Source organism: Lepidochelys olivacea, assembly GCF_965140295.1.
Source record: "Lepidochelys olivacea isolate rLepOli2 genome assembly, chromosome: 25".
NCBI classification, from domain to species: Eukaryota; Metazoa; Chordata; order Testudines; family Cheloniidae; genus Lepidochelys; species Lepidochelys olivacea.
In genome coordinates this window covers 8,759,968-8,777,806 of record NC_140435.1, presented here as the reverse complement: position 1 = coordinate 8,777,806, position 17,839 = coordinate 8,759,968, and the positions used below count along the sequence as shown (strand labels likewise).

The window sequence follows — 17,839 nt, the reverse complement described above, 5'->3', positions numbered from 1 at the left end:
GGGAGCCTGATCTCAAGAGCCCTGGTCAGAAAATCCTGGAAACCCCAGTCAGTTATTTAAAGAACTTCTCATGTCCTCTACCTCCTCCCTCTCTGAATATGGACAGCGGGGCGGCAGGGGCTGACCTGGGGAGCAGAGGGGTGTAGTGGTTTTCTAAACTCGGCCCACAAAATAAGCCCTGCCCTCCTGAGGCGAGGTGCAGATGTTGTTTCCAATGCACTCGTGCAATAGTGCAGTTCCAGCACTCCCTGCTGGTGGAGCTTGGGTGGACAGGGGCACACTGCAGTTCCCAGTGCGGTGGCTGCATCCGCTACCACCCCGTCACCTCTTTGGAGGTTTTCTTTGTAAGCATCGGAGCTTGAGACTCACCCTTAAAAAGAGTGAGATTGGAGGTTCAGGGAAAGATGTCAAGTCCTGGGAGCAGGGTAAATGTACCAGCTGTGACTTTCCACTTGTCTCCGGCTGCTATAACTGGAGTAGAATCCCATTGCATGGCAGAGACGTTTGCAGACCCCGGGAGCTGGTGCTGCCTGCCCTTCCTTGGCCTTCTGTCTCTGCGACGAGCAAATCTCTTAGCTGAGTTATCTCATCTGAGGACAGGGTGGCGTGGCTCAGTTTGTTGCTTCTGCTCCTTGCCTCTGGCACGGCTGTTCCTTTGTCTTTCCCAGGTCCCTTCTGGCTGGAGCAATGCTGCCCACTTGGGCCTCGCTTCATTGCCAGCTCCGATCTAGGTTTTTAGTCTGTGTTTCTATTTGGGTGAATTTGGCGCTCAGGCAACTTGTCCAAACCCTGTGATCAGTGGTGCCAGTTGTAGCAAGGGGAGTTGCTGCACCATCAACAGGCTAACCTCCTGGTTACTGGTTCGTACCTGCAGACGCTGCCGATTGCACCATAGTGGTTCTGTGATGGGGCATGAACGACTTGGTGATGCCCATCAGACCCAGGCTCTGCGCTCTCTCACGGCCTGCTTTGTAGGGGTCCTGCCTCCATGTTTGGGCCCGGGCCGGTCATGGATCATAATATTTGGAGCCAAACCTTCAGGGTGAGGGTTGGATCTGGTGTCTTGGTTTACCTGTGTCTCATGATAGCAGCGGACTGAGCATTTGTGATGACCTGTAGCATCTGGGGGCGTCTGTCACGCCTAGTCTTCCCTTCCCCTCCGCGGCATCTCGTCAGATCAGTGCTGGATTCTGGAGGCCCGATTGCCGTCTGAGTAACCCTGCCCTGCTCTCCCTTTCTGCAGTGCGGCTCTGCTGAGTACATGGCCCCCGAGGTGGTGGAGGCCTTCAACGAGGAGGCTTCCATCTACGACAAGCGTTGCGACCTGTGGAGTCTGGGGGTCATCCTGTACATCATGCTGAGCGGCTATCCGCCCTTCGTGGGGCACTGTGGCACTGACTGCGGCTGGGACCGCGGCGAGGCGTGCCATGCCTGCCAGGTGAGCCAGCCCCTCTGCCTGGCAGCCTGGCCCTTGTGTTAAAGGAGATTTTCTCTTAGCTAGGAGCAGTAGTAGGTCCATTATCCTGTCTGGCCCAGCCTCCCACACTGCACAGCCCATCTCCTTCAGCATGCTAAACCCCTGTCTGAAACAGCCACGTTGAAGTCGCCCCGTGTGGCTTCCGGTGCAATGGTTAAAGACGCCTCTCTCTGGCAACTAATTTTTGCTGGCCACATAGAGTGGCTTTGCTGGACATCTGACATCAGCTTTCCCTGCATACAGAGAATGCAGCTGGTAGGGCTGTGAAGGTTGGAGATTCTCTGCTTAGCTTCAAGCCTCCCACTCGCCTTGGGAGGAGCTGCCTCCTAGGTCTAATCAGATTGTGCAGAGGATCACTTTCACTTCTCTAAAAATAAACTTTGCTCGGGTGCCTCTTCTCTTCCAGAACATGCTCTTTGAGAGTATCCAGGAAGGGAAGTATGAATTTCCTGATAAGGACTGGGCCCACATTTCTTTTGGAGCCAAAGATCTAATTTCCAAGCTGCTGGTTAGAGATGCCAAGAATCGGCTCAGCGCGGCCCAGGTCCTCGAACATCCTTGGGTGCAGGGGGTGAGTACTGCTCTGAGGAGGTTTGATTGTTGGCTGCTGAGCTGCAGATCTTGGAAGACATTCTTCTAACTTCATACGATTCTGGACCTGATTGCGTGGGTTCTTGGCACAGCTGTGTAACACGGCTAGGAAGCTATGGCCACGCATAAGGTCCATGGGTCGGGCCCAGACTGAGTGACCTGAGAGAAGAGAAAATGGCATTAAAAAATAACTTATCTGGAGCCTCACACTTCCAGAGAGAGAAGTTGCCTTAAACCAGCATTATGATCCTTCTTAGTACTTCTTTTGAGTCTCCCACCTGGGGTTGACAAACAGCTGAGCTTCATGATTCTGTCCCTCCGCTGCGCCCTGAGAGACGGATGTTTTATTCCCATTTCACAGCAGGGCAAAGTGAGGCACAGGGAAAGGAGAAATGATTTGCTGCAGGTCCTTTTCAGAACCACACTAAAGCTTGGGTCTCCTGATTTCTAGTCCTGTGCTCTAACCACTCAACTGTCTGTCCCTAAAGAAAACCTGGAGTCTTAGAGCCATCGATGCAGGATTTGTTGGTCTTGGGTACTTATCTGGCCCCATTGCTGGTGTATCTGAGTCCCTCATAATCTTTAATGTATTTCTTCTGGGAGGTAGGGCAGTGCTGTTATCCCCATTGTACAGATGGGAAACTGAGGCACCAAGCCACTAAGGCCACAGCGGTATTCAGGCTCCTAGTGACATGTCCAAGGTCACCTAGGAAGTCTTTGGCAGAGCAGGAATTGCACCCAGACTTCCCACAAGCCAAGCTCGCCCTACCCACTGGGGCCTTCTTCCACTAGGACACCCACCGCTTCCACTGGGAGGCGGGTTCACGGATGTTGACTGTAGGTCCCATATCCGCTCCGGAGCGATGAGCTTTGCCACCTGACTCTAAATCTTGCTTCTGTTCTATTCCAGTGTGCTCCAGACAACACTCTTCCAACCCCCATCATCTTACAGAGGTGAGCGAGTCCTTTCTCCTGCACCCTGGCTGTGTACGCACGGGGGGTGGGGCTGCTGCAGAGGGAGACAGTGTCTCGGTGTCTCAGCAGCTTCTGCGGTAGTTAGTGCAGCCCTCTCCATAGTAACACGATGAGCTCATCTGCTGGCAGATCTTGCAGACCTGACAATCCAAAGCCAGAGTGCATTGGTATGACGCCTGCACCCCAGGGTGCTAAAAGTCCTCTGCCCCGCTCCCAGGAGTGCTGACGCTCACGCCCTGTCAGCCGAGGGAGGCTACAGGGGCCTTGGTGTGGACCAGGTGACCCACCCGCTCTCCTGGAAGGCGTGCCCCGTTGCCCCGTCACCTCCCTGGCACTTGTAGCCCCTGCTGGCCTGGTGAGGTGGGTCACCTAGACCCAGAACTTGAAGCTGGAGCACCCACGGGGGAAAAATTGGAGGGTGCTCTGTGGCCATCGGCAGTTCCCTGCCACAGCTTACCTCCGCCTCCTCCGTGAGCGTGCCGCGTGCCCGCTTTTCCCCCCTCCCAGCGCTTGGCACTGCTAAACAGCTGTTCCGCACAGCAAGCACTGGGAGGGAGGGGGAATGCAGCATGCTCAGGGGAGGGGTCCAATAGGGGCAGGGAGGGAGCGGAGTTGGGGGGGAACTTTGGGGGAGGGGGGCAGGGTGCGAGCACCCACTGGCGCCATGAGAAGTTGGCGCCTGTGGTCCCAAGTCCTAACCAGCTGCAGGAGAACAAGACATTGGGGTGTCTTTCAGCCATCCTGTTCAGGTACCTACTCAGAACTTCAGGCCAGTTGAGGAGACAGACCTGGAATGAGTTCCCTGGGGATCAAACGCTGGGCCCGGTGCATGCTGGGTCAGGATGTCGGTGGGGGCGCTGGGTCAATGCTGTGGCTGCCCGTGCACCATGAACACTGATTAAGCTCGTGTTCCCCACTCGTGAATACTCTGCCTTGGTTCAAGGAGTGACGAGGGGAATGGGAGACCTCCTTCCAGTAGCTGCTGTCCGGGGGCGGGGTCTCATGCCACCTGTCCAGCCCCTGCTCACTGACCTTGGCCTGTCTCCCCTCCAGGAACAGCAGTGCCAAAGAACTCACCTCCTTCGCCGCTGAAGCCATCGCTGTCAACCGTCAGCTGATGCAGCGTGACGAAGACGAGGAGGAGGAGGAGACGCGACCAATCATCATCAAAGCTACCTCACGCTCCATGCAGCTGTCGCCCCCTTCGGAATCCAGGCTGGCCCAACGGAGGCAGAAGAGCAGCATGACGAAGGCGGGGGCTGCGAGCCAGCACCTCGGCGCTCCGTTAGTCCTGGTGGGCGATCATGCGTGATCGCCTGCCCGCTGTGGCCCCCCCCCACCACTCCCTGTACATACGTGTGTGCTGTATCCGGGCGTCGTCCTTCTTTTCTTTTCTTTTTTTCTTTTTTTTTTTTTTTTTTTAATGCCGTTGTTAGCTAGCAACAAGATCAGGACTCTGTCCTATTGGCTGGTTTCCAAGGTTTCACTGATCTTGCAAGTTGCTTTCTTTTGTTTCTGTTTAAACCCCCTTCTCCCCCCCCCCCTTTTTTTTTTTTTTTAAAGGTATTAAATCAAGTGTGAGGTTGCTTCACCCAGGGCACATTTAAGGACATTTAACAGGCAACGTATGAACTCTTCCTTGACTCTTCTTCTTTCTTTTTCTTTTTTTTTCCCCTACACCAAAGGACTATTTGTATAAGCAACACTTTTACAACTTCAGCTCATTTCATAACTGTGAAAAAACGACGACGACGAAAAAGACCCTCGGTTGTATTTTTAACAACAAAACGTAGCATTTTAACATTTATTTTCCTACCGAGCTGCAGGGTTTTCTTTGAATTGGGGCTGAGATGAGTCAACCGTGGGGAGCTTTTTTTTAAAAAAAAAAACAAAAAAACAAAAAACAAAAAAACAAAAAAAAAAGTGAAGAAAAAAAATTAATCATTCCGGAGCTGGAATTGGCTGATCTAAGCTAAGGTGTTGAAAAGCTAACGTGTCCAGGCATCGCACCTCTCAGAAAAAAAGGGGTGAGGGTGGAGAGGGATAGTCCTGAGCCACCATCCCTCCCAACGCTTCCCTTGCCGTAGGGACTCCAGAATGCAGTGGGATGCTGTAGTGTTGAGGGAGAGTTTGGTTGAAGCTCCGTTTGGGAACTGGATCTTCATCGAATGCCAGGGCTTGGCGTTGGGGCATGGGGGGGTTCCGTGGCATTGGAAGGGGGTGTCATTGTCACCGCAGGTGCCCCTGGTCCTGGAAGCTTAGTGCCCTCTGCTCCCGCTGAAGTCTGTGGAAGTGGGGGGGCGTTCTGCAGCTCATCTGGAGAAAGAACGTGGTGCTGGCAGATGGATTTCTCGCTAGAAGAGAGGGGCGAGCTGTGCTCATGAGGGCAGTTGATCTCCCTGGTTTGGATTGAAACTCAGCTCCCTGCTCTAAGATAAGCTATTTAAACCACTTGAGGGTTTTTGGTTTTGTTTTTCTTTAAACCGCCTAGTTGTGCTTTGCTAAAGCGAACCCTGCTTGAATAGGGCGTTGAGAAGTGTCTTCCTTCGTTCCCCTAGGTTCTGTCCTTCGGACTCGGACTGGGAACTGAGCTGTACTGGCATGGTGCTTCCTAGGGTTAGATGATGTGCCAGGTACAGCTTGGATATGGGGGAGCGGAGGTGGGGACTGGTGGAATCTCCACCAGTGTTCCCAGGTTTTTGAAATGTTCGCAGAGTTAGGAAGTAACTCTGAACGTGTTATAGGGCTGGTCCTGTCCTATGAAAGTCTGTAGGGGCTTTGCCATGGAGCAGGACCCAAGCCTCTTCTGAGGAATGAGTGTGAGCGTGTGTGTGTGTGTGTGTGTGGAGGGGGTCTCTGCCCCAATTACCAGCTGCCAGTTTTGTGAGATCACACGAGCAGCTGGGTTCCCAGTAAAGGGCAGGATCAACGCCAAGCTCCTGTCCTTACAGACTGTGGCTGGCGAATCCCCTGCCTTGGAAATAATCTGGTGCTTTTTAAAAAGGAAAAATTTGTTCTTGCTTTCAGTGAGCTTTCTGTCCTAGGGCAACGAACTGAGCATTCAGGGAGAGGATCCGAGCAGCTCTGTCGCCGGGAGGCAGAAGCAAGTGAAAAGGAGTATTGTTTCCGTGGGATCTGTGTCGCTTAAGGGGTTCCATGGTGTATTTCATTTATTTTTTAAATGCAGATATTTTCCCAAGGTTCCCCCTCAAGAGGGAGGAGATGCTTTTTCAAGGTGTGATCAGCCTTCCTTTCAGGTGGGCATAGAAATCCGTCCAGGGCTTGCCCATGACTGTTGCCTGTGGGCTGCTTTCCCTTAGGAAATCCAGTCTCTGGCGTTGGACGGGCAGAGAGCTCCCCCAGCGGGGTAGACCGGAGGCGGGTTTCTGGGTCTTCATGCTGAAGCAGAGGTGGACTAGAGGAGGAAGAGCTTTAATAGTCTTTGAGGGAGGCGTGGTCTCGTGGAAGTTGGGTTTTTGGGTTGAGACGCTTGCAGGGGAGCAGATTTAGTCAGCAGGGCCTCTCGGGGAGGTCTGAATTGGAGGGGAGCATGTGCGGTTCGAATGCGCCTTCCGGAGGTTCCATAGAAGTGATTTTTTTTTTCCCGGAGTTTAATTGTGACACAAGCCTTCCCAACTGGAGGCTGACCAATCAGGACGAGTCTGTCAGTGGGGCTGGGGTCCTAGGTGGGTGGCAGCAATTCTCCTTGCCCAAGGTGTATCTCGTGCTTCCATTTGTTCTGAAGTCTCTTCCCTAGTTTCCTGATCCAACCTGGCGTGTAGCACCTTCCCTTTGCTTGATTTCCTCTCGAAAAATGAGGGCTCTGGGCCTGATCTTTCAGAAGCGCTGAGTCTTAGATGGGGGCACGCTGGGGCTTGCGTACGCCCAGCTGTTCTGCAAATCAAAACCCCGTATCTCCCTGCGGAATATCGGGTCGGATTTGCCTGCCCTTGCCAGTGGTGCAGATGAAGGGTAGCACCACTGAGCTGAGCGTAGCTGTGCTGGTGCGAAACTGACAGTGAGTGAACTCAGAGGCTTCATTCTGCCTCCCCGGAAGCTCCTCTCTTAAACAAGGCCGACGTGTTTGTCTGAGTCTGTCCAGACTGAGGGAAATGTGCCCCCTGCAAATTACTGGCCTCCCTCGCTCTCTAACTGGACGAGTTACTGGCCTCCCTTGCTCGTCTAACTGGATGCATCAAGCTTTATATTTTAAAAGCCACCTCAAACTTCTCACGTAGGCACAGCTGGGAGGTTTTGGAACCTTTGAGTTGGGAATCCAACCTGCCTCCTCTGAATTTTGGATGCTTTCTCAGACTGCGGACGTTCTGGGTTTTTTCACACACACACCCCCCCCCCCCCGAAGACTGCTGACAGCAACACTATGCAATATATGTTTAGTTGATTTCAGGGAGGCAATTGTGAATAGCATCAGGGGTTAGCTGATCACTGGGTGTTTGGATCTCGATGAAGCTTTGGGAAGGGACGGGAATGTAAACTGTAACTGTTCCCTACCCTGTTTTGCAGAAGCAATTTCAGTTCCATCTGTAAGTAAAACACCTTGATTTCCAAAATCCACACATCATCTTGCTTACAGTGATCAGCACTTGCTTCCCTTGACCGCAGAACTCCAGGGTAGCAAGGAGAATACGGGGGAGCACTGTATTGGAAGCAAGGGGGGTACTGTACCTCGAAAAACAGGCTGCAATACTCCTAGAGACCTCCTTTAAAAAAAATCCATTATCTTGATTGTACATTGTTACTTTTTTATAGCTTATTTTGTTTTTATCAGTTGTAGATAATTCCTTGTTGTCTTATATTAAGAAATACTTGAATGATGTACAGTATGCGATGCCTCGAGCTGGTATTGTGAAAGCTATTGTAATGCTGCCGGCTGCAGCCTTTTAAAAAACAAACAAACATGGGAAGGGAATTGCAAGAGGGGGATGTTCTGGTTTTCCATGATTTTGTTGGCAAACATCCCCGCCTCCCACCCATGAAACCTTTTTTCCTCCCCTGAAAGGTGGCTTACAAAGGCAAGTGAACTGGGTTGACCTTTCTTTGCTGCTTTGAGTAAAGAAGGTCTGGGGTCTTCTGTCAGACCTCAGAAAAATCAGGGAGGCAGGCCTGGGGTTGCCTGGTTTTTGCTGGAGGACTAGCTGAAGATCTCTGAACAGATCCTCAGTTGGGGTCAGATCTAGTAATTTACACTTGCTGCTGATCTGCCTGCTCACATGTCTTGTGAGCTTTTTCTTCTCTTGAGGGAGAGGTTCAAAGTCACAGATGGCACTTTTAGGGCCATTAGGCTCTTATCTCCTGTCTGTGCCTCTGAAAATTCCCCCCTTTAAAGAGGGGACAGCCTCACTCCGTTGATTATCAGGAGAGCTTTTCTGACGGCTTGCCCGGCAGTTTGTTTTAAATCCACACCGGTTTAACTTGGTGTTTTAAAAGTCCATCCGAATACAGTTCACTTTGTTTCGCTGGCATGGTGCATCTATCTGTCGCAATGCTAGCAGTCCTCCCATCAGCCAAAGTCTTACAGGAAAAGCTGTAGACAAGACCCTGGATTGCTAATGAAGGGGAAACTTTGGAAGAAACACTTCCAAGCCATTTAAGAATCAAATAGGCAGCCCAGTTACTCTTTCCTTTTTAGGTTGCCTTTAAGAAGCACACTTGCTCTGAGGAAGTGCACAGAGCAGTGTGTGTTTGGAGGGAATTGTGAAATGCCTTGCACACTTGGGCTCAGAGTTCAGCTTCATTTAGGCACCTCCATGATCAGACTTCATAGTATTTGGCCCCGAGTAGCTGCCATTATTCAGTGGGAGCAGAGGGCTCCATTGAGGGTGTCTAAGTGGGAGATGGATGCTCAGGTCTTTTGAAAAATTTGGTCCTTGGTCTGTAGGTGTTAACAAGACAGAAGAGACGCTAATGCTAGTGCCCAGGGTTGGGCCCGCATCCCACCTCCTCACTGGTTACTTTCCCTTGGTTTTGTTTCCAAAGACAATGCTTGCCCAGAATCTTTCTCTCTAGCACTTACATGGTTCTGTGCCCAGTTTTAACCCTGTCTTGCCAAAGTCCTTTTTTTTTTTATTTTAAACCCATGTTTTCCTCCTTTATTTTTTTAAAAGCCTTTTTTTCCTCATAAAGCATCTGTCTTGGAGACTTTTTTTTTCTTTTCAAAAAGTTTCTTGCGAGTTTCAGCAGGAAATTAAAATATATATTTTTTTGCTTATTTCCCTCTTGGTCCTCCTTCAGTCAGTTAACTCAATTTAGAACTGGTTAGAAACTTTTACTGTGAATCAGACTTTTTTTTTATCAATACAGGAGAAAGCCCTTTCTCCACTTTACAATTGATGAAGACTGCCAAAGCTGGGTTTGACATAAAATCACCTTAACGCACTGTTGGTTTGTACAATGGATGCCTCGCGCCAGGGGCTGGTTTAAAAATAAAACTAAAGTAAAAACAAGAAATAAAAACAAAAATAAAAAAACAAGCACTTTATTGTATGTACCAGGTGAACTGATACAGCTCAATCGAAGTTTTCCTTTGTAACAACTGTTGATGCCAGAATTTTGTATTCTGTTTTGTAAGAATTTAATAAATGCGTTGAAACCTACCTGAGAATACTTGGCAGGTTTTTTTCTTATGTCTTGCAGTCGTGTCTAGGAGCCCCAGTCACGGATCAGGGCTCCGTACGTGTTTGTGGAACAGGATCATTATCGGTTCACTTAAACCTAAGGCCCTGCAGGAGATTCTGCGGTTAGGTCTTGTTCCTCTGAGCATCCTCATCAGTGATGTGGAAGGGGGAATGACCCTTTAGTGAAATCTGCAGATGATGGTAAATGGGGTGGGGGGGGGGGAGATGAGGGCAGTAAACAAGCCCAAGTGGTCAGAGAGATTGTACTTTTCTGCCTGCGATTCTAATGTCGCTAATACATCTAGAGGGAAACCACTCTGCAAAGCAGCCGAGGAGTGGGACGGAGAGGCAGGAAGAGCTGAAAGAAACGTTTGAGCTGCTAGACCAAATAAGACCCAGGTTTGCAACATGACTGGGGCAAGGCAGTTTTAGGCTGCAGATGCCAAAGGATCCTGGCTTGCAGCGGCAAGGTGATAATGGTCCCTCTCTAAGGTGCTGGTGTCAAGCTGTAAACTCTGCCCTCGCAAGGCAGGGCCTTTCCAGCACTGGTCTGGCAGCTGAGCTCAAGGCAGGGTGCTGCTGCTCAGCTTGATCCCCTCTGCCGTGGAGTGCCTGGCAATTGGCTGCTGGCACGCTTGGCTGGTAGCTCTTCTGCTTCTGCCCACCCTGAAAATCTGATCCCTGAGTTGAGAGTGAGGTATGGTGGCGTCGATTCGGCCTGCAGCTGGCGGATTCAGGCTGCAGCATTGGACCCACTCCTTCCCTTTAACAGGTGAGCATGCGGCATGTCACCGTGTGGCTACGCGTACGGGAGCAGGATGCTTGGTTCTGGCCTGACCACGCCTGGCGTGCTGCGTTTAGCTCTGGGTGTCCCGTTCGGAGAAAGGCTGACGGATGGGAGGGAGTTCAGAGAAGTGCAGCAGAGATGGTTGGGGGCTGGAGGGACTGACTTCAGGGGTAAAGGTTAAAAGAGCTAAATACACTTTGCATGGCTCAGAGGAGAAAAAGCTGCCACTTAAGCTAAGCTCTAAGGGGGAGGATTTCATTGGGTCACACAGGGCGACGGGGTGTCAGAGCAATGGGATGAAACTAAGCAAAGGAAGCATCTGGCTGTGTCAGCAAAAAGCTCCCTGCTACCAAGCTATACTGGGCAGGAGTCACCTTCCCAGGGAGAAGGGGAGCACGGTTGCTTTGGGCTTTTTGGTCTGAACTGCCTCAAATGTGGTCTAGGGGCACAGCCCTGCCTTGGCCAGGGGACTAATTGGATGCTCAATACGTCTTCTCCACTCTAACTGCTGTGATTCCATGATCCAAGTTTACATGGCCAATCTTCTGGCCCCCCCAGCTGGCAGGGACTGGGAGTGTGGTACAGGCAGCATGCTCAGCCCATGTGTGGGCATCCCTCCTGACCTGCCTGGTCCAAAGGTGGGACAGTGTTATGGAGCCCTACAAAGAGCGGGAGACACACATTCATGCAGGAAGCTTACGATGCTGGAGCATTCTTCCCTTGGCGTAAATGATGCCTGCTGTAGCCTTTATTCAGCCAGACTTTATTTCTGATGACCATTTCCAGCAGTAGAAGTGAGAGGGGGCCCGATTTGTGCCGAATGGAGGGGCCTTGGGACTGAAATGGGTGGCGTCCCTTGCAATGAGGGATGTTTGAGAGGGAGGCTTGTGGGAATGTCTCTCATTGCTAAACAGTGTCCCCTGCCAGCCACTTCTGGCAGCACTGTCAAGCATCCCAACTACAGCCCTGCGCCGATGCAAAATTTGAATCTGCACCTGATTCCCCGATCCGCAAAAATGGTCCGTGGATTTGCAGGATGCTAACCCAGACCACCAGAAAGGGAGATAGCTGGGTGTGAATACTGCCATAGTGCTGTATGACTACTAACTAATCCCCACAGCCTCCCTCGCCCCAGAGGTTGTTATCCCCAGTTCACAGATGGGGAAACTGAGGCACAGAGCAGGGAAGCAACTTGTTGTACCCAGGTCCTGCCGTACAGAAGCCGATGAAGTTCAGACAGGTGCTCTGGCTCACTGCATGGCTCACCCAATTGCACAGCGGGGTTTTAATATGTGGGTGGTTTTGATGTGGTCAGAAAAAAGGAGCTAATTTCCTTTTGCAGGTGTGGGGGTAGGCTGTTGTTAAAAATGGAAAAACCTTGCTGGGACTTCCCTACCTGCTGTGCTTTTGTCAGATATGGCAGAGACCAAAAAGCGCTGCCTTGGTTTGTGGGATTTTTTTTAAAAAAATGGCATGAAAATGATGGGATATGGATGGCATTATGGGGGGCGAAAGTTGCATGCCGGAGAACTCCGGGTGAGTTCTCTCTCAAAACATTGCAAAAATGTTCCAAAAGGCATTGCACTGGACAGCTGCACAGGGCACCCTGGGATACCTTCCCATGGCACGGCACTTTACATGGCCACAGGCGCTCCGAGGGGGGTAAGCGCAGTAAGAGTGCCAACAACCAAGCATGCACGCACCTGCGCTAACTTCAGCAACTGTATGTCGACTGCACTTGTGTCAACTTATGATTGTAAGGCAGACAGAGCCTTCGGTTGGAAGCTCTTCGGGGCCGGGCCTGCATTTTTCTTGTACATTTGTGTAGGGCCTAGCGCCTATGGGACCAGGCCCCCATTGTGCTGACTCTGTGTGTGCTCTGGAGCTGGAGCTCTGCACTCACTGGCAGCCAAGCTCCCTGCCTTGCCTCCGCCTCCTCCCCACTCCCTCCCTCCCAGCACTTGCCACCACCAAACAGCTGTAGCAAGCTCCAGGAGGAGCGGGAATGTGGTCCGCTCAGGGGAGGCGGCAGGGCCGGGGCAGCGATTTGGGGAAGGAGTCAAATGGAGCAGGGAGGGGGCAGAGTTGGGCTGGGGACTTTGGGGAAGGGGTTGGAATGGGGGCAAGCGGGGCGGGGATGGAGTCGGGGCAGGGCCAGGGGCAGGGGGCGGGGGTTGAGCATTAGAAGTCGGCGCCTATGCCTGGTCCATGACCAATAATAATTTGTTTAAGGGGGCCAATGATGTTTTTTTTAAAACAGCTTTTTATTTGTAAAAAAAAAAGGGACCATTCTAGTTACAACTGTTCTCTGATGTGGGGGCTATTGGGTACCTTCCCCAAAGCCTGTTTTACAGACAGGGAAGCAAAGGGACAGAGAGGGTTAGTGACTGGCCCAAGACCGCAAATGAGTTGGTGTCCAAGAAAGGATTAGAAGCCATGGGGTTTCGAAAGCACACAGCGCTGGGCTAACTCTGCTGCCATCAAGTCAATGGGCAAACGCGCATCGAAGATTTCTGTGGCCTCCTCATTCTTTCCCTTTCAAAATATAACTCTTTGTACGACCTTGGCAAGAGTGTCCTGGGCAAGGCCTGAAATGGTCCCATCAACTCTCCTCCTCTCCCTGCAAAGTTTGAATTCAGCAGCCAAGTCAAACTAACACACTCAGGAGTATAACCAGAGAGACGCCATCTCGTAAACACGTGCTTCCCCATTTACCATTCAGTGATGCCACAGGCCAGGGTGATTAGCCATCAAGGTCATTTTAATGGCTCGAGACAGGTTTTCTCCCCACATCTCTCATTTCTTCCCTCTCCATTTTGTCCTCAATTTGCCACAGCTGCCTTTCTCCTCCAGTTACTTTGGTTATGCCATACCCTTTGCCCCTCTCCTCCTAACCCATTCTCCTTACCACTCAACTCCTCCCAGGTTTCAGTTTCATGCCTTCCAGCCTGGTGTCCTCTACAGGGAGGGTCTTCCAATTCTTGCCCACTGAGTTCTGTCCTTTAAATCACTCCTTAAAATTCTATACTCCCAGAAATCCTTTCTCCCTTGACCTCCTCCCCTACAATCTCTTCAGACTCTCCATGCCCTACATTCTTGCCTTTCTTTATCTCAGTCAGATGTCAGCTATGTTAAAGTCAATGGGAAGTTTGCTGTTGACTCATAGAATATTAGGGTTGGAAGAGACCTCAGGAGGTCATCTAGTCTAATCCCCTGCTCAAAGCAGGGCCAACACCAATCATCCCAATCAGGGCTTTGTCAAGCCGGGCCTTCAAAACATCTAAGGATGGAGATTCCACCACCTCCCTAGGTAACCCATTCCAGTGCATCACCACCCTCCTAGTGAAACAGTGTTTCCTAATATCCAACCTAGACCTCCCCCACTGCAACTTGAGACCAGAACTTCTTGTTCTGTCATCTGCCACCACTGAGAACAGCCAAGCTCCATCCTCTTTGGAACCCCCTTTCAGGTAATTGAAGGCTGCTATCAAATCCCCCCTCACTCTTCTCTTCTGCAGACTGACTAACTGCAGTTCCCTCAGCCTCTCCTCGTAAGTCATGTGCCCCAGCCCCCTAATCATTTTTGTTGCCCTCTGCTGGACTCTCTCTAATTTGTCCATATCCCTTCTGTACTGGGGGGACCAAAACTGGACGTGATACTCCACGTGTGGCCTCATCAGTGCCGAATAGAGGGGAATAATCGCTTCCCACAATCTGCTGGCAATGCTCTTACTAATACAGCCCTCAGCCTTCTTGGCAACAAGGGCACACTGCTGCCTCATATCCAGCTTCTCGTCCACTGTAACCCCCAGGTCCTTTTCCGCAGAACTGCTGCTTCGCCAGTCGGTCCCCAGCCTGTAGCGACACATGGGATTCTTCCTTCCTAAGTGCAGGACTCTGCACTTATCCTGGTTGAACCTCATCAGATTTCTTTTGGCTCAATCCTCCAATTTGTCTTGGTCACTCTGGACCGTATCCCTACCCTCCAGCGTATCTACCTCTCCCCTCAGCTTAGTGTCATCTGCGAACTTGCTGAGGGTGCAATCCATCCCATCATCCAGATCAGTGGTCCCCAACCTTTCTGTGGGAATAGCATATTCCTATTCCCAGAAGCCTGTGGCGGGCACTGGACACCCGGCAAAGAGCGTCGCTGCCAAAATGCCACCAAGAATGGCAACATTTTGGTGGTTGGTTCTCCGGCGGCATTTTGGTGGCGGCATTTCAGCGGCGTGGTGTCTTGCAGACGCACATGACTGCCCTGGGGGGGCGCCATTGCACCCGCGGGCACCACGTTGGGGACCCCGGATCCAGATCATTAATAAAGATGTTGAACAAAACCAGCCCCAGGACTGACCCCTGGGGCACTCTGCTTGATACCTGCTGCCAACTGGCCATCAAGCCGTTGATCACTACCCGCTGAGCTTGACAATCTAGCCCGCTTTCTATCCACCTTATAGTCCATTCATCCGATCCATACATTTTTAACTTGCTGCCAAGAATACTGTGGGAGACTGTAACAAAAGCTTTGCTAAAGTCAACAATCCAATGGCAGCAGGGTCACAGAGCTTAAATTGCAAGCTCTTTCGGAAATTCTTTCTTTCTCTTCCCCAAGCTTCCCCTTCCCCCCTCCACGAGAGCCTGGAACTTGGAAGCCAGTTCAAAGCATGAGCAGAGGAGGACAGTTCTGAAAATAGCCCGATGCAACATTAAAATAGCCCGAGCCATTCGACTGCTTTAGCATCACCTCAAAATAAGCTCCCTCAATCCGGGGGAGAGCTATAAATAAGTGTGCAGCAATTCGCATAATAAACTATTCCCCAGCAGGAACCGAGCAGAGCTCATCCTTATGTAGAACCTGATCTCCTCCCACGCTGGACTGAGTTAGCGCAATGTTGATAACTGGAATTCGCAGGGTTATTTATCACGGTAGCACTGGAGAATGTAACTGCAGCACGGGTCAGTCGCAGGGCATGTGGTGTACAGTTACTTGCTAGATCGGGTGATCTTCGGGTGACCCAGTGGAACATATCACAGCTCTCCGCTCTTCAGTCTTAATCAGGTGCATGAGATCAGAATCCCACCCCAGTGTGTTGCCATTGAGCAGACTCTAAGTGCTAACAGCAAGGAGGAGGTCAGACTTGGCCAAACTGAAATAATTAGCATGCCAGAGAGGAGACAGGTAGCCCTCTGGAATGGGAGGCCATTCCGTCTCCATGCTCATCGCCTCTCACAAGCTAAGTGTGGCCGTTTTGGGGAGTGTTTAGACAGGAGAACTCCAAGGAACACCTGGATACTCAAGCCAGTGGGGCTGCTGTCTGATCCAGCAAAAGGAGGATGGGGGATGCTCTTGCAGCTGAAGGTGCTGCCTTTCTGTTGCGATGTGACACCCAGGTCTTGACCACTCGTGGTTATCAAAGATCCCACTGCACTCCCTGCCCCATGGCTACAGCCACATTCCAGCTCAAAGTTGGAGGTTCTTCTTCATGTTTATTAAGCTCACAGGCACCCAACTTTTAAGGGCCCAGAAAATCTCAGGAACAACACTGCAACCACAAAGTCTGAGTTAGATGCCTCGGCTCCTACACAGTGCATGGGGAGCGATAGGTGCCTATCTGCTAGCAATCCATGAACCAGAGGCAGATATGCATTCAGCTGCCTAAATTGCCTGTGGGACCTGAAACAAAGCAGCTTGGGAGTAGGCCCTCCCTTATAATCTTTAGCCTAGTGGCTAGGCTCAAGTCCCCCCTCCTCCAGGGGAGAGAGAGGATTTGATGTGATGTACAGCAATCTGTCACCTCTCAGGTGGGTGCTCTAATCCATATGGAATATTCCGCTGCGGGGCTCCCTCAATCGTGCCTGTCGAAGTTGTTCCACTTTAATTAAACAATGGAAGATGGGAATGGTCATTGGACCAGAGAGCTGGTTAGCAAAAAGAACAGGAGTACTTGTGGCACCTCAGAGACTAACAAATTTATTTGAGCATGAGCTTTCGTGAGCTACAGCTCACTTCATCGGATGCTGTAGCTCACGGAAGCTTATGCTCAGATAAAATTGTTAGTCTCTAAGGTGCCACAAATACTCCTTTTCTTTTTGTGAATACAGACTAACACGGCTGTTACTCTGAGAGCTGGTTAGTACAACTTTGCAGCCCAGAGGCTGGGGCTCTCCTCTAAAAGGTGGTAGAGGCTTGTTCAAATCCCATCTCCCCTCCCAGGAGGAAGGGGGACTGAAATGGGGACCTGCCACACCCGGGGTGAGTACCCTGATCACTAGGCTAAATTGGGCCCCCCCACCCCCCGGCTGTTTCATGTGAACTCACGGGAGGGGCCTGACCTAGGTGCGCTCAGTAGGCACCTTCTGGATCAGGCCCTGCATGTGCCTTAGTCTGGCTGAACTCCAGACTTTCCGGCTGTGTAAATTGCACGTGGGCTCAGGCAGGAGCCAGGCACCTGCTCGGAGGAAAAAACTTCGGCACACAGTTCGTTTAGGTGCCTGTATGGTTTGGTGGCACCTATGCGGGAGTTTTGTGGATCTCAAGAGGCACCTAATGACCTTTGTGGAGCCCACCCAGAGAGAATATAGCCAGGCCCTGCCCCAACACTCCTACAGTCTAAACAAGATGAGCGACAAGGGGCGGGGCTTTCAAAAGTGCCACAGGGAGTTAGGCACCCATTGAAAGTCAAAGGGTGGGAGGTGTCAAACACCCTCAGGTGCTTTTGAACACTGAGGCAGGAAAGGCCAGGAAGGCTGTTTATCATTATTGTTCACTGAGGTCCCAAGACTGTTTCTCCCGTAGATTGAGCTGGATATGCTGGTTTTGGCATTCCTTCCTGCAGTGTTGGTGGCGGAGAATGGCTGTTGTGTTTCCACCCCAGAGGTGGCTGCACTTCAGTGACAGGGAGATAGACAAATGGCTGTATAAGGACTACAGATAACATTGACTCAAGAGTGATCACTGAGAAGAGGGGAAGTGGAGAAGGTAAAGTGCAGTAGAATGATGGTGACCGATGTTGTGCAGCTTCCAAGCCCAGCTTGTCCTATCTCTGCTCTGCATTATGGCATAAATGTCACGTACCAGGGAATGGGTAAGCGTCACCGCTGTCTTCCCTTGGACGGAATGTCAGACCTGCTAGTCTGGTTTAGCTCTGGCTTGGGGGCTCGGTAACAGGATAGGGAGGCTCTCTACTCGCTAGGTGACCAGAGTTGAACTTCAGTGCAACGGCGTGGGAGCATGTTCCAAAGATGTTATCATCGGACCATTTGTTCGGCTGCTTGTGTGAAACGAGTTGGTGGTGATGGGGCACCGCATGGAGCAATCTCCCACAATTCTTTAGTGTGGTCCAGTCAGCCGACAGCACATTCACTGTGAGGTGA

The 17,839-nt window shown here is 51.2% G+C and overlaps 1 protein-coding gene across 1 annotated transcript in view; it reads left to right on the top strand.

Moving 5' to 3' along the window:
• MKNK2 (MAPK interacting serine/threonine kinase 2) overlaps positions 1–9,657 on the top strand; it is a 28,086-nt gene extending 18,429 nt beyond the window's left edge. Inside the window, exons 11-14 of the mRNA XM_084614648.1 lie at positions 1,244–1,438; positions 1,884–2,048; positions 2,979–3,022; positions 4,097–9,657. Of these exons, the coding sequence (XP_084470774.1) occupies positions 1,244–1,438; positions 1,884–2,048; positions 2,979–3,022; positions 4,097–4,355 (663 nt within the window). The 3' untranslated portion in view covers positions 4,356–9,657. The remainder of the gene's footprint in view (positions 1–1,243; positions 1,439–1,883; positions 2,049–2,978; positions 3,023–4,096) is intronic.
• The last annotated feature ends 8,182 nt before the right edge of the window (positions 9,658–17,839 follow it).